This window comes from Tupaia chinensis, unplaced genomic scaffold (genome assembly GCF_000334495.1).
Source record: "Tupaia chinensis unplaced genomic scaffold, TupChi_1.0 Scaffold000248_2, whole genome shotgun sequence".
NCBI classification, from domain to species: Eukaryota; Metazoa; Chordata; class Mammalia; order Scandentia; family Tupaiidae; genus Tupaia; species Tupaia belangeri.
Genome location: NW_006159727.1, coordinates 3,274,669 through 3,299,711, shown reverse-complemented (window position 1 = coordinate 3,299,711; position 25,043 = coordinate 3,274,669). Strand labels below are relative to the sequence as shown.

Genomic DNA, 25,043 nt, shown 5'->3' with positions numbered 1-25,043 from the left:
TCCAGAGAGGAAGATAGAGGAGAAGAGATTACAGCATGGCCATCCTCCTGGGGACTGATTTCTCACTTTCTGTCTCTGTGTCTATCCAGTGAGTACATGTACCCTATGGCAAAAATCTTAAAAAAAAAAAAAATAGAATTTTTGGCTCAGGGCTGGGTTGCAATTTTGCAGGACAGTACTATCCCAGAATAGAAAGAGAGTATCTCCTAATCGGGCTGAAAGCAGAACCCAGATATTACCAGTTAGCTGATATTAGCGGATGTTGGAGTTCCAGCCCAGCAAGAGTGAAAAGACCTTAATACCTCATTAATATCCTGAGCATCCAGCCAAATCTTCACAATCCTTAGGAGTAAAGGCAATACCCTAAACTAAGAGCTATAATGGATGTATCTTTAAAAATCCTAACAATCAAGCTTTAAAAGATTTACAGAGGAGACCAGGAGGTGGTATGGTGATTAAGGTACTGGACACTCCCACATGGCTGACCATAGTTCAACCTGTTGGCTTACTTTCTCATTTTCCCTCTCTTTCTGTGTATGTGTCTCTCTGCTCAAATTAAAATAAATGAATGAAAAAATAAAGTTAAATAAGTAATTATTAAAAAAAAAAAAGATTTACAGGGGAAAAAGAATTTGGAGGTCGATTTCCCCAAATCAGTAGGTATAGGAAAGACCTTAGGCTTTCTGCACAACTACCTCATTAAAGCATAAAATCAAATCTAATGAACTGCCTACTAGAACCAAAATAATATTAAGGAAGATAGCAGAACTCAGGGTGTCTAGAATGTATCACCCACATTGTTGTTTAATATATAATAAAAATTATCCAACATGCAAAGTTAAAAGTAAATATCACCTATGGAGAAGAAAAAAAGAGATGTCAATGGAAATAGACTCAATGATGCCCAGTTGTTGGATTTACAGAGAAAGACTAAAGCAAATATTCAATGAATTAAAGAAAAATGTGTTCAAACAGTCAAGAAAATATTGTCTTAATGAACAAACAGATTGTGACTTTGAGCAGAGAAATGGAAACTGAAAAATAGCCACGTGGAAATGTTAGCACTGAAAATTAAAACAGCTGAAATAAAAACACAATAGATGGGGCTAACATCAACTTGGAGGTGGCTGATAAGTCAGTAAACTTGAAGACATGTCAATAGGAAGTATCCAGACTGAAAAACAGACAGAACAAAATATACATCCTTGAGGTGCTTTTAACATGATGCATTGATTTCTCTTACATTAAATTATCTAACATAAGAAAGTAGGGCTGGCCCTGTAGTGCAGTGGTTAAACACTGTATAGAAGAAGCCAGATCATATATGTCTGACCAGGGTTTGAATCCTAGCCTGGCAGCTTGAGAAATACTGGGCATGTGTCCGCATGCTCAGGATCCTAACAGGATGAGGAATTGAACCAAAAAGTATAGTGGCAGTGTAACTGAGCCCCACTGAGGAGTTCTCTTTCTCTCCCTCTTTCCGTCTTTTTCTCTCTTTCACTCATGTACCCTCTGGCCACAGAAAAAAAAAAATTTAAAGAATTATCTGTTCAACATTATTACTATTATAAATTTAATTTGATCAGACAGAGAGAGAGAGAGAGAGAGAGAGAGGGAAAGTGACAAAACAAACCTCCAGGTCCATGAATCGAACCATGGTCGACTATGTGAGAGTCCAGTGCCTCAACCACCATGCCACCTGCCGGCCCCAGGCCACAGAAATTTTTTAAAGTAATAATTCTCTTAGTACTTTAAGCTAGACTCATCTTTTTAATTCCCCAGGACCCCACCTATGAGGTACCCCATTGCAGCTAAAAAGGAACCTGATTATGGTAACATAAAGTAATAATAATCTTTAGGAAATAATCTTTCAAAACTTAACTCATTTTAACTCAAAATCCACTGTTGTACAAGCCCTTAAAAAGCCTCACTCACTATACAGTGTTTAACTGAACAGTCATATCCTGTTACACAATTATCTTCTAAATGTCATAGGTACACAGTGCAGTGTTATGGTTAGATACGTGGACTATGGTGCTTTAGTGTCTGGGTTTAGTTTTTGGCTCTACTATTTACTAATTAGTGACTGTGGGAAAACTACTTAGTTTGTTCATTTTTTAAAGCATTATTTATACAATTTTATTTACTCACTCATTTTTTTAAAATTGGACCAGAGAGAAACACACACACACACACACACACACACACACAGAGAGAGAGAGAGAGAGAAAGCCATCAGGTCCAAGACTCTAACCGTGGTCGGCCATGTGGGAGTGTTAAGCACCTCAACCACCATGCCACCTGCTGGTCTCAGTTTGTTCATTTGTAATATGGGGATAATAATAGTACTCATAGAATAGATTTGGGGAATTATAGATGAAAATGTAAAAGCAGAGTGTTTGGCATATATGTGTGAGTTGTTATCATTACGTAGACTTATTTCTCAAGTTCCATAAGAATAGAGTTTATCAGGGGTTGAGGAGCATATTAAAAGAATGAATCATCTTTAAAAAATTGTTGTAAAATGTATCTCATGTTAAAAATCTTCCTAAATGTATTTTAGAGGGTGAATCCTATTACCTTTCCCCTGCCAATCAACAGAAGCATTCCCTTTTGAAAACTCAACTGTGGAGTATTGGCTGCTTCTTGGAATTGCTGTCCGCCACAGATAAACATTACTCTGTGTGACTGGGTGTGTTCTATGTGTAAATAGATTGTGGGAACATGAGAGGCTGGTTTTTCAAGTTCCTGCTCCCAGCATTTCATGAGGGTCAAGTAGTCCATATTGCAGTTTGTGTGTCTGAAAGAAAAATGAACCTACAAAATTGTTCTAACCTTCAGATTGAGGTAAGACTAATGTGTTTAGGCCTGTGTGACATTTACTTTTCTTGATTTTCATATTTTGTTGGTGAGGGGAGGTTTGCTGATCAGGAAGAAATGATTCCTTCCATCATCTGATATTTGATTTTACAATTAAAAAATAAGGGAGGAATATGTGGATACTTCAAAAAGCTTACCAAAAAAATCGATTTAAAGTACAAGTTTATTTGGGTGCAACAAATTTGAAATCCATGCAGAGCTTTTTCCTAATACACATTTTCTGTGAAGTGTTTAAAGGTACTTCATATATGTAGAGGGCACATTTTGGTTACTGAGCTGCTATAAGTTTGATATATTAGGGAGAGAAAGACAGTATTGTCTTGTTATTAGCACTTAATAATATACGAGATCACACTGAAGAACGAGTATCTCCAGGAACAAGTTTGTATACTAGTGACATACAGAAATGAAGTTCACAGCAGAAGTGTTGTCATTTGTCAAAAACCTCTCATACCATACTCTTATTTTTAATCTCTTTCATTTATTAGAACACTTGGATGCCCTACTTAGCATTATTGAATTGCTTTTTTTTTTCATTTGATCCTACTTTTTATATGAACAAATAACTAGAATAAATATATATTCAACAGAAGGATTGCTAAAGTCTGAAAGTCCTGGAGTAATTTCAACATGAATGTGACATTTTTAACAGCATGTAGAAATGAGATACTGACTGTGTGTATAAATATATACTGAAAAGATACATCAGAGTAAATTTGCCCTTTAGTATAGATTTTTTAATTGGCAATTCTGTCTTTGTCATTTAAGTGAGAAATATGCTTTTCAACATAATATGTCAAACTATGTACATGGAGAAAACAGGTGTTATGTATTTAAGACATTCAAAATAATGAGATAATATTACTTAGATGTGATAATGCATTTAAATATAGTGCTTAAATACTCTCTTCCTTAAAAAGTTTCTTAAAAACAAAGATAAAATATTCAATTTTTAAATTTTATACTTCTGTTGTTTACACAGCAGCTTAACACAAGTCTGTTATAATACTCAGTGACTTAAGTGTATGAAGCCATTCAATTGGACTCCAGTGAAATGCTTAAATAGGTCTCTATATCCCTCATTATAAGTACACACATACCCACATAGACATATGCATTTACATATGGGCAGCTAATCAAGGAAACACATAAAGGAAAAGGTGAGAAAATGTCTTATTGGGTTTTTTTAGTTGTTGAATCATTTTTTGTGTGTATATATGATTTGCTAAAATGCTCTGTTAGCCTAAGTTTGGTGATTAGCTGTTTTTGTCCTTCAGCATATTCAGATGTGATAAGGTCTTCTAGTAGATTTAGTGAATAGAATTATTGGGTTTTTATCTCTTTGTGTCCTGGTGGCAAATGCAGTGTTTTTGTCATTGTTGCAGCTACTTTCTTTTAATTATTTAGTATGTTAAGGGAAGGAAAAGTGCAGTTTTAATACGTGAAATGAGCAGTTTGTTTTACTTAAGCTCCACTATACTATGGTATATGTTATAAATATTGTTGCCAGCATATGTAATCACTCAGCTAATTGTCTTTAATATTTCTATTTAGAATGTATTTGAAACTGTGTTTTTGTACATCCCATATGTTTGCCCGTATGGCTTCTCTTGCATTCTTTCTCTCTCAACACCCCACACATATCCACACTTTTTTTTCCCCTCATGATTTCACAGAACTCTTTAAATTCTTTCCAACCTGCTTTCATTCCTGGTTATCCTTTTCAGTGGGTCATGTCATCATTTCCTTTAGTTTCTGTTTCTCTGTATCTTCTGTCTATGCTTTTCCACATCTTTTATCATGCCCAGCCCTTGGGTTTCTGATTCTACTGAAGACAGCAATAAAGCAGGTGGGTCCCACTGCTTCTATCACTTGTAGAGCTGGCAACTGTAGGGGGTACCTTAACTTCCCGAAGATCATCTGGAAATAGGGCAGAGCTCTTAGACGGATAAAGTGTGATAAATACAAAGTGTAATAGGGATACGAAATTCACTTGATCTGGCTTCTTTCTCCTGTCAGCAAGATCATTTTTCTAAGAGGCAGTAGATAAAACATGCCCCATACAGCCTCACTTTTCTCTTTTAAAATTTTACTGTGTTCTAAATTCCCCTAGGACATGAAATCTCTCTTGATTACTCTATTGACACTGTCCTTCCAAGACTCACCTGGACTGATGTTAGGAAGTCCAATTAAATTTATTTCGTTTTTCATTCATTCATCCATTCAAGAAATAATTTATTTAGTGACAGATGTCCAACAGGTACTATTAAATACTGGAGTTTCAGCAGGGGACACCTAGTCTGCCTTTGTATACTTTCAGTCTAGTTAGGAAAAAGTGTTCATTTACCCAAATAATTCATTGCAGTTATCATAAGTGCTATGAAGAATACCTTTCCAAATGCTCACTCCATGTCTCCTTCACTTTCTACGCCACTCATGATCAATTCTTACTTCTTGAATTGTCTCCATCTCTGTTCATGACTTTATACTCTTTATTCAACACATTTTTAACACTTTCCAAACTCTTCTTTCCCTCTTCTCTTTTCTAAATGTGGGTTTTCCCACAGACTTAGAATTTAGCCCATAATCTAGAAGTTTCCCCTTTGTCTTTGACTTCTTGTCAACACATAGTTTTAAATATCACCTCTAAGTGGATGAGTCCAAGACATCGACTTCCAGATCTTACCTTTCCATATGTTATATATTTTTCTACTTGCATGTCCAGCCGTTACCTGATTTTCATCATGATGTGGCCAAATTCGCTGCCCTTTGTGTCAAACCATTTCCCCTTTATCCATGTTTCTGTTAGTGGCACTGATGATCTATTTCCTGGTTTCTCACATTTTAAAACTTGGGATCAAGTTTGCTTCTAACTTTTCCTTTGTTTCTAATACCAAAGTCACTGCTAAATCTTTTCATTTCTTTCATCATAATATGTCTAGCAACCGTCTTTTTTCATCTCTCTCTTTTCTGTTATTTTAAAATTTATTCTCTATTTATTCATCCTTTTCTCTCTCAGTCTAAGAGCTAGCAAGAACTCAAGGTCTTGGTCAGGTCTATGTCCATTAGAAAGTCCACACCTTGTGGACATCATTTTTTTTAGTTCCATAAGTTTTATTTTTGAATGTGGGTAAATATATTGAACATTATACTAGACAATAAAATGTAACCTTTTTTATAAAACAATTTCACAAATATAGAATGGGGGGGGAAATTTAGCAGTACCATGTATTTTATTCTTTCATTTTCTTTTTAGTTTGATTTACTTTTCATTATTAAGATATAATAATTATACATATTTGTGGGAGTACAATGTGATATTTCAGCGTATGAATCCAATGTGTAATGGTCTAATCAGGGTAATTTGTATACCCAGCATCTCAACCATTAGTTTGTGTTGGAAACACTCAATATCTTCTTTTATAAGTCCTCTGAAGTATACAGTAAATATTGTTAACTATATTCACCCCACTGTACTTTTCAACTCTACTTATAGTAACTCTATCCTTCCTTCAAACTACCTCCACCCACCATCCTTCCTAGCCGGCAGTAGTTAGTTATCTATTTCTTTTTTTAAATTTATTTATTTATTTTACATTCTTTCACTGAACATCATCACAGCATACAATACGCAATTTGCCATCCAGAATACACTGTATAGTGGATTAATCATACACGTTATTGTCAACAAATAATTTTCCATTTCTTGTATGTATGTATGTGTGTATATATATATATACATAGAAAATATATATAATTTCCTCCCCTATTTCTCACCCTCTGCCATTTCCCATCCTCTTCCCACACTGTCTCTGGTATCTGCAGTTGCTTTCCATTCTCCCCCCCAATACACACACATTTTATTGATTCACAAAATATCTTAATTAATCTAACTACTTTTAGTAGCAAGTTCAGCTTATCTGTACATATCTGTGAACACACGTTTGACTTTAGGAATGAAACTCTGTGAGTAGAATGAATATATTATAAAGTAGCACCTAGCTGAGGCTATATAGCTTAGTGTGGTCATTAAATAGCTACTTTTAAATATATTTTTCAATTTCAAGAAAGGCAGTTTTAGCTTTAAAAGTAAAAATTAAAAAAAGGTTAAGAGAACTTTGCTTAAGACTTAAAGTCAGGAAATGGGTTAGGATTCTGTTCAAATAGTAGGTACATGGACCTGTCCACAACTCAAGAGAAGACAAAAATCGTGGCCATCTTTTCTTCTCTAAACCCTGAAAGCAGAATCATGGAGGTGGTATAAAGAACACAGCCAAAGATTTAGGTTTAAGTTTTGACTTCACTGATCATTCCCTCCTCTGAACTGTCTGTGATCCTCAGTTTCCTTGTACTCATCCTGTTTCACTCAGTAGTCACAAGGAACAAATAAGGTCATGGGGGTAAGGAATTTTGAACTGTGAAGTGCTATATAAATATCAAGCTAAGGTTTTGTTTTGATTTTGCTTTTGTTTTTTGTTTTTGTTTTTGTTTTTTTGTTGTTGTTGTTTTTTTTTTTTTTTTTTTTTACTATATAAATAACAGTAACAGGAGCCAAGGCCCAGGTCTTAACCACTGAACTAATGTAGTTGAAAGCACGGACTCTGCAATCAGATGTCCTGAGCATGGATCAAGACTCTGTCTCTTACCAGCTGTGTGAGATTGGGAAAAAGGTAGTTAGCTTCCCTGTTTTTGAGTTTTCTTTTCTGTAAAATGGGGGTACTAATCACTTCTACTCATGGGAGTATTGTGGAATTAAATAAATTACTACATGGAAAATAATTAAAAATAATTCCTGGCACATAGTGAGTACTCTGTAAGTGTGGAAGAGGTGATGGGATCGTTAGAGCTGGGTATGGGTATGAGGTTGGAGCTTGTTATTAGAACTGAGCTACCAGGTAAGGATCGGTTATAACTAGGATGGAAACTAAATCACAGACTGGACACCTGTACCTAGCTGAATTCCTCATGGCTCAGTTCAAAACGATCTTGCCATCTGGGGCAGAAATAAGCAAATGCAAATCAAGAAGGCATGAATATACCTAGTAACCATTTGAGGCTCATGGATGGGGATAAGGGTCTTTCAGGCACATTTTTTGGTTAAATAAAAAAGAATTTAAACAGTTTGCCTTTTAGTGTCCTGAAATATGTCAATATGTCATGGGATCAAAATGCCAGCATTCAAATGTCTGTCTTACGAAGGCAAGCTCACCTGTCCCCTGTATTCTGGAAATACTTTTTATTAATACACATAGGCTTGTAGCATTTCTGAGTGTAAGGAACCTTACACATGCTTTCCCTCTTAATTTATAGGATCATTGCTGAGAGTATGTATTTTTACTAACACATAATAGTCACTTGGATGAAGTGTTTTTTTAAATGTTAATAAAAATAATAATACTGAGAATATTCTATGGGTTATTTTAAGTGCTTTAATTAATTTACTTTTTTTTTTTTGCAATAGATGCATGTGCTTGCTGGTGAGAGACAGAGAGGGAAGGTGAGAAATCACACTCTCCCCCCCCATCAGAGGACAGCCATGCCATAATCTCTTCTCCTCCACTCTCCTCTCGGGATTTTGTGCATGCATGCACACATGCCAATGTGATTTTCAAGCCACCAAGTCTGGAACTTGAATCGTGGTCAGCCCTGTGGTAATCCAGTACCTTAACCAGCATGCCATTGCTGGCCCTGAGCTTCAAATTTTAAAAACTAATTTAATCTTCATGAGAATTCCATGGGATAGACAACATCATCTAATTTATATAAAAGTAAACAGACTCACAAAGGTTATGCATATTTATTGGGCCATTGGATCAGGTTTCAAAGCCAGACAGTCCAGCACCAGACCCTGTATTTTCAGCCAGTAAGTATTTCATCTCAGTACCTCTGAGCTCTAGCTTCTGTTTAAGATGGCAGGCTCTGGAGTCCTAGGCTACCAGTACATGCTGCAACTCCAGTCTTAACAAGTGGTATTAAGTATTTGATAGTTTTTTTTGTAATACATTAAAATTACATAAATAAGGTTTACACTAAGTATTCCAATATCCGGTTATATGCTACAAAAAGAGTTTGATTTTTCTCATCTATGATTCTGTATCTGAGCATCAAAGGCCTCAAATTCTGATGTGCTCTATTTCCTAGACAATCTATTATACTATTAAATACTTTGCCTTGTTCTTTTTTTTCTTCTTTAAGAGATTTTTGCTTATGGGGTGTGTGCGCTCACTGGAGAGACAGAGAGATGGAAGGCGAATAATTATCCCCCAGGGAGGAATGTCATGCCACAATCCCTTCTCCTCCATTCTCCTCTGAGGATTGGGGCAATGCACGCACTTGCAACCAGGGTGGGTTTCAAGCCATCAGGTCCAGGACTTGAACCATTGTCAACTACGTGAGAGTCCAGTGACATAACCATTACGCCAACTGCTGGTCCCAAACATGTTCTTAATTCACCCTGCTGGCTATGAGAATATTTTCTTAGTGTGCTAATTTCAATCTTTGTCTTTTCTAATGTTTCAAAAGTTCAGACTTAATATTTGGAGTTGCTGTTTTGTTTGTGTTTCTTATTTTAACTCCTTGTTGCCTATTTAAATATCCTCTCAGCTTTTTAAAAAATTTTCTCTAAGCATTATCAACTATCAAAATAATTTAATAGGCTGTTGCTTCATTTTCTTCTTCACTGAATAAAAATATTAAAATCGAACTTACTTTCACTGTACCCCTAATAACCTTGTTCATTTCCAAGTAGGCACAGAACCATTTGTAGCTCTTGTTAAAGTTTAATTTAGCAGTTTCCAGTCCTTGTGACAGTTGACTTATTCAGGCTAATTTGATTTAATCTTTCTAACAGAATGCCAGGAAACACTCTGTTCTTCCATTAAGTACACGTCAGATTCATTTAAGGGTTTGTGGTTCATATAAATAGACTTCAGTAGCATTTTTGTTTTGGTGTTGTGCAGTCAGAAAATATTTCCAAGAAAGTATCAAGACTCAGAGGGAAACTAAGAAAGTGAATAAAAGGCAACTCTAAAACACATAGCATTCTAAGCCAAGTCAAATCCTCAAAATCAAACAATGTAATTTAAAAAATTATTTAGCTATCAGTTTTAAATATTTCCAAGAATAAGAGTGGTAAACATTACCAGAAAACATAGTTGAGATGAGGTAAGAGGTAAGGGCGTGTGTGTAGAGAAATCAAACTTGGAATGTAGTCATCAAGTAATGATGTTCTAGGTTCAAAAATCGGCTTTAAATAGAAACATACTTTTATCTGGATTATAAAGATGAAAGTTCAGCAACAGCCCACTTGGTAAACACAGATCAAGACAGATCATATTAAACATATTTATTTAATTCAAGTACCACAGTACAGACAAATGCACTAATTTATCCTCTTCCCAAGGGCTATGTATTGACAGCAATAGTTTTCAGCCTTTTGGTGTGAAGTCACATTAAAATTAGTATATGATGAGGCAAGCAGGTGGCGTGATGGTTAAAGCACTGGACTCCCCCTTGGCCAACCGTGGTCCAAGTTCTGGTCCCGGTGGCCTGCTTTCTCACATTCCTTCTCTCTCTCTCTCTCTCTCTCTCTCTCTCTCTCTAGTGAACACACGTGACCTGTAGCAAATTTTTAAAAAATGATAAATAAAATTAAATAAATAATTCTTTAGAAAAAATAAAATAAGTATATGATTAAATTTTTTAAAGAATTATTTGTTTAATTTTATTTACTCATTAATTTGTTTTCATTTGACCAGGAAGAGACACAGAGAGGAAGAGAGAGAGAGAGGGAAAGTGAGAAAGTAAATCACCGGGTCTGGGATTTGAACCATGATTGGGCATGTGGGAGTGTCCAGTGCCTTAACCACCATGCCACCTGCTAGTCCCTATGATTAAAATTTTTGAAGTTAATTTTGTTAAGTCAAGCGATATATCAAGGATGAGTTTCAAACAAAGCAGTAATGGTTTATTACAAAATAGACATTTTTCTCCAACCTTCACAGATAATTGTATATCTGAAAATGTCTATGTCTACAAACAAATCTATAATTCTAAGTTGCATATTTTGACTAGAACTCGACAGCACTAAAAGCCTGTTTTGTGACAAAGACTCACTGCCCTCTATTGAGAGACAGGCACGAGAAAATACTGTTGATCTTTAACTACACGGAAGTTTAGCCAGTAACATGAAAAACAGAAAAGATTGGGATGTTCTGTTTGCATTAGCCATGTTCAAGAAGGAACAATTTAACTTGCTTCAAACCATTCACAGCTGCCATCTAATTACTTTTGTTGGCTATTACAGAGTTTGTGCTCCAAACACAGGAAGATTATTTCTAAGTCAGTTATACACAACAAACCAAGCAGTTATTGATTTTTTTTCAAGTGAATTCCTGTCTGACTCATTGTTCTTGTGAGTAATCATCATATGTTAGGCTTTATACTTAAGAACAGCAGGATATTTCTAAGTATTAGCTCCACTCAGACTTACAGATTAGGTTCCTAAACAACAAAGATAAAATCCAGTGGTAATTGGTGACCTTTGATTGATTGTATCAGAAAAAAATATTGAACCTAGGCCAGCAAACATGAAATGTAGGCCCTATACTGCCGCTAATAATAGTAGTAACTTTTCACACTTTCTGAGGGTTAACCCTGACTCAAGGACTATTTGAGTACTTTCCATGTAAGCAAGGCATACAAAAGTTTAGTCATATCTAAGATTCCATAGCTAACAAATTTCAGAGCCTGGACCAGAGTTTCCACTCTTTACCAGGGTCACCTTGGTCAAGTTAAGTAACTTCTTTTATTTTTTTTGGAGAGGTTTTTGCTATAGGGCACATACGCTCGTCAGACAGACAGAGAGATAGAGACAGAAAGCGAGAAATCACCCCCCAGGGGGATGGCCACGCTGCAATCTCTTCTCCTCCATTCTCCTCTCGGGATCTTGGGCACGCACGCACACGCGCCCGACGTGAGTTTTAAGCCACCTGGTCTGGGACGCGAACTGAGGTCAACTACGTGGGAGTCCAGTGACATAGCCATTATGCTAACTGCTGGTCCCCAAGTTAAGTAACATCTAACAGCATCTTTCTGGGATTTTTTTTCCCTGCTGTCATAATTTCTACCTAGCTCTGTGGTTTTCAAGCTTATCCAATCTGTGCTAGTATTTATGAAGCTGTCACTGATCTAGTCCTATCTCCAGAGTATGACTGCTTGGCTTCCTCTCAATCACCTTTCGTTAAGGGACCACTGTGTTCTTTGAGCCTTTTATCATTATTCAAGGCTCCTCGATCTATCAGCCCCCTCAGCATGCCCATTACTTCAATTGCCACAAACTCTTCCTCCCCTAGTGCCTTTAACCAGTCTGTGCTCTCAGAAGCCAAGTAGCATCAGGCCTTTCCCAATCTCATTTCCCTCTACCTTCTCCACACTCCACTGCTAGAGCACTTATTCCCTTCTTCAGTCAGGGGAATTTGCCCTGATGTCATATCATACGTTCTCTTTCCACTCTCTGATCATAAAACTTGATGTTCAGATCTCCAGACTTTGTTATTGGTAGGAAGAATACCTAGTTTGAGGTACATTAAAAGAAAATGTATTTAAGATGACCTTAGCGTGGTGTTTCCAAAATTAACTGTGGCGATACAAAACAAAACAAATAATGAAGCAAACCAAACACCTTTTTGCTTGTTTGTTTGATTTTTCCAAACCACCTCAGACTAATACTTCTGTAAAATATGTTGCACAATGAGACAAGTCCAGTGATTGCACACTGGTATGTCCTGTCAATATCAAATTGATGTAAAATTTTCTAAACATTCTCAACTTCTATACATATACTATCTCATACCAGTAACCACCAGTTTGGAGACCAGCATAAGTCCATGAACTGCTTAAGAATTGCATTGCCTTTCATATTATAAACTCTCATTTCCAACAGTCCTCTACAGGGAAATTACAGATTCTTTTTTCATTGACCATGATTTTAAAAAAGAATTAATTTAATTATTATTATTATTATTATCATTATTTAATTTGACCAGAGAGAGACAAAGAGAGAGGGAAAGTGAAAAAGCAAGCCACCAGATCTAGGACTCAAACCACAGTCGGCCATGTGAAAGTCCAGTGCCTTTATACCATGCCCCTGCCACCTCCTCATTGGCTATGTTAAGATTATCTTTGTTTTAAAAAATCCATCCGCAATCCCTTCTCCTCCATTTTCCTCTCTGGATCTTGGGCACGCATGCACATGTGCCCTGCATAAGTTTAAGTCACCGGGTCCTGGACTCAAGCTGCAGTCAACTACATGGGAGTCCAGCGACATAGCCATTACGCCAACTGCTGGTCCCCAAGATTTATTAATTCTTAATAAAAAGTGTAGGAAGCCAGAGACCCCTAGATAGTTTGTGAATTAAAGGAATGGAGGTCTTTTTGTTTTCATTTTTGTTTTTCACTGATCCATTTGAATGACATATTACTTAACTTCAATAAAAATAGAAAAGCTAGAAGAGTCTAAAAGTTTTTGAGCATCTGTTATGTGCCAGGCATTGTAGTAGGCATTTTGTATACATTAATTCATTTTAATATTCACACAAAAAAAATGATGTCGATATTTATATTCTTATTTTACAGAAGAATAACCTGAAATACAAAAATGTAGAGTAGCTTGTCCACATTATTTTCTGAGGGAGTAGGATTATAATTCCATTAGCTTCCAAAGTCTATACTCAGTCCATTACCCTATACTTTCTCCAACACCAGCTCTGAGATGGTATACAGAGCCAGGTTTTGATTCTGAAGGCTTTGTATTAGCATGCTTATCCTGTGGCCTATATATCCTTGGGTGACCAGTTCATGAACTCCTGAAATTACCTCCCTTTGTCATCAGAACATAAGTGTATGTTTTCAAGATAGAGAGCCTATAGATCTCACTGAGTAGCTAAGGGATCAACTGTCCCCAAAATGATTTTTGAATCTACCGCAAATAGTGGGGCACCCACAAATATTGTAGGAACTGTGCAAGGACTCTATAGTTTTACCCATCAGATACTGCATTGAGAACAGTATCTTATTTTGCTTTATTAATCTGTCATGTGTCCTGGGAATCCATGGAACCGGCTTTTTCCCAATATCCACAATACTGCTTATTTATAGAAGAATTTCAAAGACTTTCCATTTCTGCTAACTGTATTATCTTTTCACTGATTTGTGTGTCTATGAGTAAAGTAAGGATAATGTTTGTATTTTTATTTCTTAGTACTTCTGTGCTGCTATAAGCCATTGCAATTTGGGAGTTGCTTATTTCACAACATATTCTAGCCCAGTTCTACTCAAAATATCTGTGTAAAAGATCAGGTCATCAGGTGTTTCAAACCCTGCTTACTTCTTTTTGTATATTGAAAGTGCTTGCACTTGTAGTGGTCCAGTAACACTAAATAGAGAATCATGGTGCACATGCAACTTCTCCATTTCCATCAATACCTGAAAGAATGTTATCCTTCATCCACAGACTTCTTAACAACCACCATCTTAACATAGCCTGTATATTAGGAAACCTGATAAAGTAGGTTAATGAGGGCAGCAATTGTGTTGCTACTTCATTCCATTGGAATCTAATTCACCTTTAAATCAGGGATGACTTTGGTTAGTTTAGTGATAGATAAGATTTGGTAGAAGTGATTAAGGTTGTAAAACTTCCAAGGTTAAGTAATAAGATGTCTCGTAGTCACTGCAAGATCCTCTCAGAAGACTTGGTCTGACTACCCTGAGACCATCATGAAGGAGAAGCAATACATAGGTGGTGTGGTCAATAGCTTCAACCTGCTCCCAGCTAGCAGCTAGCATCAACTGCCAGACATGAGTGTATCATCCTTACCCCAACTGGTGGTCTACCTTTAAAATGACTACAATTTCAGTTGCCATTTGACTTCAGCTTCTTCTTTTTTTTTTTCTATTTTTTAAATTTTTACCAGAGGGCGTGTGTCCTTGCCAAAGAGAAACAAAGAGGGGGAGGAGAAAGCACCCCCCAGTGGGACACAATCACACTGTATACTTTCTCTTCCATTTCTCCACCCTCTCAGAATTTGGGGTGTGCACACACACACACACACACACACACACACACACACACACACACACACACACACACACACACACACACACACACACACACACACACACACACACACACACACACACACACACACACACACACACCTGGTGTGCTTTTTAAACTGCTGGGTCTGGGACTTTAATTGTGTGGATGGCCATGTGGGATTGGACTTCTTTAATCATTAGGCCGTGAGGTTAGTCAAGACTTCAACCTCTTAAAACATACCAATGAGTGCCTCTCAGCTGAGCTCAGTCAACGCACAAAACAGTAAGAAAGGATGATAATTGTGTGTTTTAAGCCATTGCATATCAGGGTGGTTTGTTACTGAGCAGAAAACAAGTGGAACATAAAGAATGAGCATTTGTGTTGCATTTGGAGCTAGTAAGCTCCACTTACATAGAACGATTCCAAGAAAATTGCAGTCACTTATCTTCTTTCATATGTTGTGTGATGTATCTCTCTTGTCCTCATATTCTCCTTAGAAGCTTTTTAAAAACGATGTGAAACAGTTTTCTGTTCATTTTCTGTACATCCATTCTAAAGATGGTAATATTTTATGTAATGCTGTAACAGAATTATTGGAAGTGGGTTCACTATTTATATGCTTAAATAGAACCATCATGTCATATATAGTAGTTTCAGTGATATACTCTACTCTAAATCCAGTAGCACTTCAGTGGCTCCCACACAACTACAGTGTTTTCCAAGTTCTCCATCTAGAGCATCAACCAGTTTAGTTTCTTTTTCCTACTCCTCTTTGGCATAGAGCCTCAACTCAGAACGGTTCAATGTCCTCTTCTGATATGAAGTGCTCTGTACTCCAGTTTTTATTTTAGGAATTACTTCTCAAACGTTTTATTTTTATCTCATTCATTCATTTATTTTCTTGGCAAGTATTTTTCAATACCTGCTACAGTGCCAGGAATTGTGTGAGATGCTGGGATTACAGTACTGCTCAAGACAAAAGGTCTCCTACAGATCTCAGAGTTTAGCAGGGAAAATCATCATTAACTAAGTATGAAGTATTGGCATAGCCCTTGGTATTGCTCAGCAAATATTTCTAATTTTTTTCCCTTGTGAGCAGATGGTAGGCTATCACCTCCTGGCCCCTTTCTAATTAGGTAGGGCTAAATGACCACCAGTTCTGGTTAGTGAGTTATAAGTAGAAATGTTCATCACTTCTAGGCTAGTTCATTCATTCCTAATGTGAGACCATCCAGAGCTTTCTTTGCCCTCTGGTGTGGCACCTGGCAATGTTCGAGATGGTGGCTTTCCTGTCAGGCTGGATTTTTGAGGGCTATATAGCAGGAACAAGAAATAAACCTGTGCTTCTATAAGCCATTGCAATTCGGGAATTGCTCATTTCACAACACATCCTAGTCCAGTTCTACTCAAAATATCTGTGGTAGAGGACCAGGTCATTTGTTATTTTTATTTCTAATCTGTTGTTGATGAATATTTTTGTAAAATATAAATTTAAAAACTACTAGATAAATGAGATATAAAATACATTAAAAATTCAAGTTTAAATTAGCATTAGATGCAACAGATTTATATCTGATCTGTCAAATTCCAAAACTTCTAAATGTTTATTCTTGATTTCTATACTTAATTTAATAACAAATCAGTAATTTCACAGACCTGTTATCAGTCTGCAGGCCACAATTTGAAGACCACTCTGTTAGCCTATTGCAACTAACAGAGTGTTACTATGGGACTAATAGAGGATATGCAAAGAAGTATGAAACTGTATTGTTAGCCTATTCCAACAAGTTTCATACTTTTAAGAAGTATGAAAATGTATTGCACATAATTTTTCAGTTGTTTTTGTAACTTAGTACCACAAACTTAATGTCATAAAACAACACAAATGTACTGTCTTATAGTTCTGAAGGTCATAAGTCCAAAATGAGTCTTATGAGGCTAAAATCATGGTGTTGGCCGGGCTGCAGTCTTTCTGAGACTCCAGAGAAGAATCTATTTGCTTGCCTTTTCCAGCTTCTAGAGGCTGCCTACATCACTTGGCTTGTGTGCCTCTTCCTGCGTCTTAAAAGTCAACAATCACATCACTCTGCCTTCTGCTTCTGTCATTATAATTCCTTTTATAACTTTACTCTTGTAAGAACTTGTGATTACAAAGGTTCATCCACTTAATCCAGACTAATATATTCCAAAATCTCTTATTTAATCACATTTGCAAAGTCTATTTTGCCATATAAGGTAACACAGTCACAGATTCTGGAGTTTACAATATAAACATTTTTAAAGGTCATTCAGTTTTTTGTAAAATGTTAGACTGAACTGGAGTCAGCCATTTAGGTAGAGCTGTACGGATACTTACAAATTAACAGATGGTGCTAATGTGATGGTGAGACCATCAGATGTTGCAATGATTACATCGTTGGAGTCTCACAAGGTTGACCGCAGTTCAAGTCCCAGACCCAGCAGCTTAAAACTCACATCGGGCACGTGTGCATGCTGGCCAAAATCCAAAGAGGAGAAGGGATTGCAGCATGGCCATCCTCCTGGGGAGTGATTTCTTGCTTTCTGTCTCTCTGTCTTTGTCTCTCCGGTGAGCACACACACCCTAAATCTCAAGAAAAAAAAAAAAGGAAGAAAGAAATTAGCAGATGAAGAGAGGTGGGGAAGAATGTGCCAAGCATAATCTTTCAGAATATCTGGAAATGAGGAAGATTATGACTTCTTTAGAGGAATGAAATGTCCAGTGTGGTTAGGAGACAGATAGGTGAAAGAGGGATAGTTCGAGGCAGATCATGAACAGTTTTGTAAGCCATATTAGGCAATTTGGACTTTCAAGATCAAAGGAAAGACATTGAAGAGTTTTCAGTATGAGAATAAAAATGATCAAACATGTGTTTTGGAGGCATCCCATATAGAAAATCAAGAATGGAGATAGAAAACTTCTCCTGAAGAACCAAGATGGTGCCATCTAATTCATAACATCCTGAAACCCACATTTTATTTCCCACAAACCCAGCACATCTCTCTCACTTCTCTATTACAGATGCTGTCACTTGTATTCTTCTAGGATAAAATTCTTAAAAATTTTAAACCTCTTTCTTTTCTTTGCTTCTAACTGTAGTCAGTTATCACACCTTATTGCTTCTTAAAATTTTTAAAAGACATAAATTATTTCTGGTTATATAAACATGCTCAATATAATGAGCAATATGGAACTAAGCCCCCTTTCATCCCTTCTTTAACCCATGAAAAGTCAATTCCAATATTTATATGCAATATGATTCACAGGCCAATATGTATCATTCTGTGCCTTTTTCTATACATTTACATGTACTATATTTATACATATTTCTATTGCATTGTATTAGATACATATGCATTTAAATGCATAATTATCTTCCCAGTTTCAACTAATAATAGCTTAGATATTTTCTGTATCAATGTAGTTTTATATATCTTGTTTAAAAACTGTACTATGGTATTGCTGTAACTTTAGGCTATTTCCAGATACCCACTATTGAGAATAATACTAAAAATATATCTTCTTTTTTTTTCAAATTTTTCTCTCTTGAATTTGTTATGTAGGTGTTCTCCTAAACAATTACTTTTTCTTAAGACAGAGTTTTGCTGTAGTGCTTGTGCACTCGCCAGAGAGCAGAGAGAGACAGAGAGACAGAAAGTGAGAAATCACTCCTCAGCGGAGATGGCCACACCACAGTCCCTTCTCCTCCATTCTCCTCTTGAGATTTTTGGGCATGTATGCACATGTGCCCCATGTGAGTTTAAGTCACCAGGTCTGGGACTCAAACCATGGTCCACTACGTGGAAATCAAGTGACATAACCATTATGCCATCTGCTGGTCCCCTAAACAGTTATTTTTGAAAGATAGAAATAGTCTCTTCTATAGAAATGTAAAAGCATATGATGCCAAAATAAGAACCAATGATGTTAAGTATTTTTTCCAACATGAGAGTTCTATAAAAATTCACAATTAACATTAGAGTATTAATGACTCTAAGAAGCTGTTAAACTCAGCTCTGAGATTGAAAGATGAACAGAAAATTCCATAGACGATTTGAAAGAAGTTTAATATCAATTAATAACATAAAATGAGAGGAAGCAGGAGCAGGCTGACAAATAACTTTCATACATACATACCTGCAGGTTTTGCTTAGCTCCACTCTGTGCTTTCCCACAGCAAGCTGGACCTTTTAAAGGAACTGAACAATGGGGCAAACTTGGTGGGAAGATACCTACATGAGGGAGATGTGAATGCCCTTGCTCAAGGTCCAGGAGACTGAGTTCTTTGGAGAGAGACATGACTGCTCTCAAGTTAAAGATTGTTAGGCTTTCTATTGTTAAGGGCTAGTGGCTCAAGCTATTTTCTCAGTTGGAGGATCTTAAATGACTTCCCCAAGTAGGAATTTACCTCAAGCAAAACTCCTTAGAGTCAGAAGAGGTTATTCTAGGGCAGGAGTTCCCAGTCCTTGGGCCATGGTCTGGTACTCTATAGTCTGTTAGGAACTGGGCTACACGGCAGGAGATGAGCCTGGGATGAGCAAGTGATGTTCCATCTGTATTTACAGCCTCTCCCCATCATTTGTTTATTGCCTGAGCCCTGCCTCTTGTCAGATCAGTGGAGGCTTTATATCTCATCGGAGCCCCCTCATGGGACCATCTAGTTGCAGGAAAACAAGCTCCCAGCTCCCACTGATTCTACATGATAGTCAGTTCCAATATTTATATGCAACATGATTCACAGGCCAATATGTATCATTCTGTACCTCTGCCTGTGCATTTACATGTATTATATGTATATATATATATATTTTGTACATATATATATACCTATTGTATTGCATTATTGCATATGTGCATTTAAAAGCATAAATATCTTCCAAGTTGTGAGTCATATAATTATTTCATTATGCATTATAATGTAATAATAATATAAATTCATATATGTAATGTGCTTAGATCATCCTGAAGCTGCCCTCCCCTCCCCCTTGATTCATGAAAAAAATTGGCTTCCACAAAACCAGACCCTGGTGCCCAAAAGTCTGGGACTGCTGCTCTAAGGCACAGTGGAAGAGTGGAGGGGTACAAAATGGAGTGAGTTCGGTACACTCACTCAGAAGTTTTGAAGAAGAAAAAAATAGCTAACTTTTTTCTTTCTTCCTTTCTTTTTTTTTTTTGGTCAGAGGGCACATGTACTCACCAGGAAGATAGAGAGACAGAGAGAAAGAAGGGGGGAGAGGAGAGAGAGAAAACATTCCCCTTGGATATAGCCATGCCACAATTCTTATCCTCCATTTTGCCATCTTGTGGGGATTTGGGGCATGCACACACATGCTCCTGGCATGTTTTTCAAGTCATGGAACCTGGGATAAGAATCGTGGTCAGCCGTATGGGATCTGGTTCCCCTTAACCACTAGGCCATGGGGCCAGCTCTAACGTGATTTAACTCATCCAAAATTTTGGTTTGACTGAAGAACTTTCAAAAATTCCTTAGACTATCTAATAACATCTTATGGGATACTGCTGTTCCACAGAGGCACTGAGAAGCAGTAAGATGTAGTGATCGCAAGCAGGGTCCCAGAAACAAACCAATTGCTCTGAGTTACTAAGCAACTTGGGCAAGTTACTTAACTTCCCTGTGCCTCAGCTTTTGAACTTACAAAATGGGGATATAATAGAATATGTTTCACTAGGGAGTCATAAGGATTAGTTGAGTTATGTAAGTGGTGCCAGCTGTTATTATTGTGCAGCATTTTGAGAAATGCTGCTCTTGAAGCATCAAAATAAAGTTAATGGTACTGTTAGTTGGCCTTTGTATTATTGTTCAGAGAATCAATAACCATTGTGAAATTTAAAAAAAAGAAAGAAAGAAAGAAAGAAAAGAAAAGCTCAGTTACTGCATTCCCACACAATGTACCACACAGGGTTGCCCATGTGAGAAGGAATTGCTCTCTTGAAAACAAATGCCTACAATTCCATAGCATCTGCCTTGTCTCTTTCAGCTTGGGGCTCATAGTAAAAATACTAGTTTTTTTCTCTCCCCGTCACATCTCTATCTTATACGGACATTCTCACCTCTTGATAATCATGTAGATTTTTTGCCATACTAGAATTACAACTCCCCTGCAAAATGACAGCTCATTTGTTTGCCTGTCCAACCCTCAAGTAAATTTTGCACATGCTATTTAGCTTGTGGTTCTAAGTATCCGAAAGATTCCTCTAAGTATTATGAAAATTCATCCAACTGTGGTGTTTTCACATAGTAACAGGCAAACAGGAAATTAACTTTATTCTTATTAATTTCATCCTAAGAACACTCCCACAAACATTCTATTTCTAAATCTGCATTTGAAGTACACAGTAACGAGATATATTCAGGTTTACTCTTTCTTTTCACTCACAGATCATCCCCTGTTGTTTTTAAGTGTGTGTGTGTTACTCAAAACAGCCACTTTTTAAACTTTTGTCTCTGTAATTTTTTGAAAATTTTATTTTTTTTTTTTTTTTTTTTTTTTTTTTTTGATGAGCGGCAGAGTTAATGACCTGTCCAAAGCTATCTGTGTTGAAGGCAGCAGAATGACGATAAAACATCTTGTTATCTTTTCTAGTTCAGCAAGGCTGATAGCCAGAGGGAAAAATTCACATCTGAAATGTTGAAAGAGAAAGTTCTATTTATTAAAGAGTTCAAAAATAAAAGTGAAATGAATCTCACACTCCTAATCTGACTAGTGTCTTTTGGGCGTGTTTAACTAAAACACTTGAACATCAATCACTCTTTTTTTTTTTTTTTTTTTTTTTGATCTAGATGCTACTTCTCTGTTTGGAGTCTGGATGGGCACCATCAGCATCTGGCTTCCTGGATCTCCCTTATGCCCAGGCTCACTGTCTCCCTTTCTTCAGAAGGACTTTATTATCATCTTTTGTGAGTTCATCACAGCCCCTTTCAGCCTTCTGAAGGAAACGATCTGATTTCCTTGACAGAGTTTTGGCTACTTCTGATATCCTTGGCCACCATTTTGCACAACAGTTCAGGAACTAGTAAGACTACTAGTCTTAGTCCAGGCATATATGAGTAAAATACCTTTAGGGCTAAATTTGTTACTTAAACTCTCACAGGGAAACTTTGGTTCTCTTATAGCTTCACTTTACCATCTTCTCTGTTACCTTCATGCGCTACCCACAATGTACTTCACTGCCTTTATTCTCCTCATGAGGCAGACTTTTGGATTTTTAGAGGGCAGACTTCTGTTTTGTTTGTTTGTTTGTTTGTTTGTTTGTTTTGGAGTGGTTTTTGCTATAGGGCATGTGCACTTGCAAGAAAGACAGAGACAGAGAGACAGAAGGCTAGAAATCACCTACCAGGGGGATGACCATGCTGCAATCCCTTCTCCTCCATTCTCCTCTCGGGATCTTGGGCACGCACGCACACACGCCCGGCATGAGTTTAAGCCACTGGGTCTGTGACTCGAACCGCAGTTGTCTACATGAGAGTCCAGCAACATGGCTATTATGCCAACTGCTGGTCCCGTGGACAGACTTCTTGCAGCCCAAGACAGGGGTAACCATAAGCTTTAAGACAAGTATTTTTGTAGCTCCCAACCTCTTGAGTAATTTCCAAGTATAAATCTATAGGATAGCTATGTAAAACATTCTAAATCTGATATTTCAAATACAAAATACATTTTAAGTGAACCCAGCTGTAATGATATCATATCTTATTTATTCCCTGAGTTTCCGATTTTTTTTTTTTCATTTCAGCATTAAACCAGATGAAACATGCAAGGGGTGGAAAAATCAATCTTGTTCTTTATCTGAAGAGACTCCACTTGACAGTGATGTAAAAACCAAACCATTAACCTTTCTGAGGAGCCCCTTTTGCTCTTAACCTTCTTGCTTCCTGTTTGTTTCAACCTTTTAGTTCTCTGATCCTTGCTGCCTCTAGTTAGGGCTTTGGAGATGGAGAAAAGGTCTGGAGTAAATCCAGAGAGTCTGCTCAGTCTGACCTGGGCAGTTTCTTAAGAGCAGGCTAGCTTTTGGTCTATAGGTAGCAGCAGTTCAGTTCTTAGTCTCTTTGGCAAAACTACTTTGGTCTACACTGTATCAAACGAACAGTTGGTAGCTTTGTAAAATATGTGCATTGAGAGAAGCTCTGCACAAGATCTGATCCTTTCTTATTGCTTGAGATTTTGAGGTCAGCCTGATTTTATGGTTACTGGGAGGCCCAAAAAAGCCATTGAGTGTGTTTTTAGTTATTCTTGAAATCCAGGCTTAGAGTCAAGCAAACCAAATGTAACTTGCATGTAGACTATAACTCATAGACCTGGGGAGAACCTGAGGGATAGTATCATGGGATGATGCCCAATCACAAATCCTGGTAGATCCTCCTAAGGGCCATCATTCTAAAATTTTGTAAAAAGAGAATCCAGGAACCAAGCAAATGAATGTGCTCACAAGGGACAGCCTGGCAGGCTTCTTGCAGTGAAAAAGGGGTGGTTTTAAAACATCCATTTGGCTGTGTATAATATACACGTGGAATAATTCACAAACAGCCATGCACATCATGACATATAAACACCTATCTTGAGATTAAAACATTACCCAATAAAATTCAATCCCCCAAGTTCTCCTCTCTTTTTCTCTCCATCCTCAGACATAATCATGATATTAAATTTCCCATGAATTTTCTTATATTCATGCTACAAATGTATGCATTCCTAAACTAGATATAATGTATTTGCAAGGTACATCTCTCATATATATACTGTCATTCTGCATGAATTCTGCTGTAACTTAAATTTTAAAAATTCAACATTATGAGATATGATCAGATTGAAACACATAGTACTGATTCATATTTGTTTCACTAGCAGTGCTTTTTATGCTGCGGTCCTAGTTATGGAAGGGTGGGAAGAGTAGGAGGAGACCAATTACTGGCCCTGATCTGTTGTGGACAGTCCAGATTGTGTACTTAGTGTCTTAAAGTGGTGACCCAATTCATCTCTAAGTCACTTGTAAGAGTGGCAATGGAAAGAGAAAAGCTAATTATAATGGTTGAAATTGAGTTTTCATAGAGAATATAGAGCCAATTAAATGTAAATAATATTTCATGGTAAGAAAATACAAAATAAATATTTAATAAATGCTTGTTTAATTATTTGAAAACTTTTTCAGTTATGTATGTTAGTGTTTCAAAAATTAAGCAGTTTTATGAGTGGTATGGGGGAAAATATGACCTAATAGTTCTCCCCTTTGTTTTCTCTACCTTTTCAGCGTTTTCTACATTCTGTCCCAGTGGATCTGATTCCTGCTTTGTAGCTTTCTGAAAGATTAAAGTTGAGCATCATTAGTGAAACTCACCTGCTGCCTGACTGAACACCACGGTGAACACTTCTGAGACCATTTTCAGTAAAAACAATAATGACTTTCTTGGAATGTAATCGCAGTGGAACCTGTTGTCTGTGTAGCCTGAAAGAATACCTAACTACCATCAGAAGTTCTACAGAGACCTCATAAAATCCACTTTACATTAAACAACTGAGTAACTCCGGTTTGATCAGAGACAACTTTAAAAATTGTAGTTATCAACTCACCTTCTGGAAGATTCAACCACTGCTACTCATAGCTGTTGCTGAAATACCATGTCTAAGAATTCAGAGTTTATCAATCTGTCATTTTTATTAGATCATGAGAAGGAAATGATCTTGGGAGTCCTGAAGAGAGATGAATATTTGAAGAAAGTGGAGGACAAGAGAATAAGGTAATTTTCTTCTATCTTTTTGGTACTCCTTGACTTCTTTCTGTTTGTTTGAAATTATTTAGAACAGAAGCAGGGCAAAATCTAAATAAGATGTAAGATGTTGGTCAAGGATTTCATGGGTTCCCAGCAGTAGCCTAGATATTAGAAAACTTTGGTATCTCACCATTTAACCAGATCGGGGGATGGAATTGAGAGAATAATATGATGTTGACGAAATGTTCATTTTCTTTTCTTTTTTTAAAATTATCATCATAATCTTCGTTATATTACATTGGATTACACATAACTTT

The 25,043-nt window shown here is 36.9% G+C and overlaps 1 protein-coding gene across 1 annotated transcript in view; it reads left to right on the top strand.

Moving 5' to 3' along the window:
* SYTL5 (synaptotagmin like 5) overlaps positions 1 to 25,043 on the top strand; it is a 249,156-nt gene that overhangs the window by 115,934 nt on the left and 108,179 nt on the right. Inside the window, exon 3 of the mRNA XM_006148891.3 lies at positions 24,267 to 24,753. Within this exon, the coding sequence (XP_006148953.1) occupies positions 24,635 to 24,753 (119 nt within the window). The 5' untranslated portion in view covers positions 24,267 to 24,634. The remainder of the gene's footprint in view (positions 1 to 24,266; positions 24,754 to 25,043) is intronic.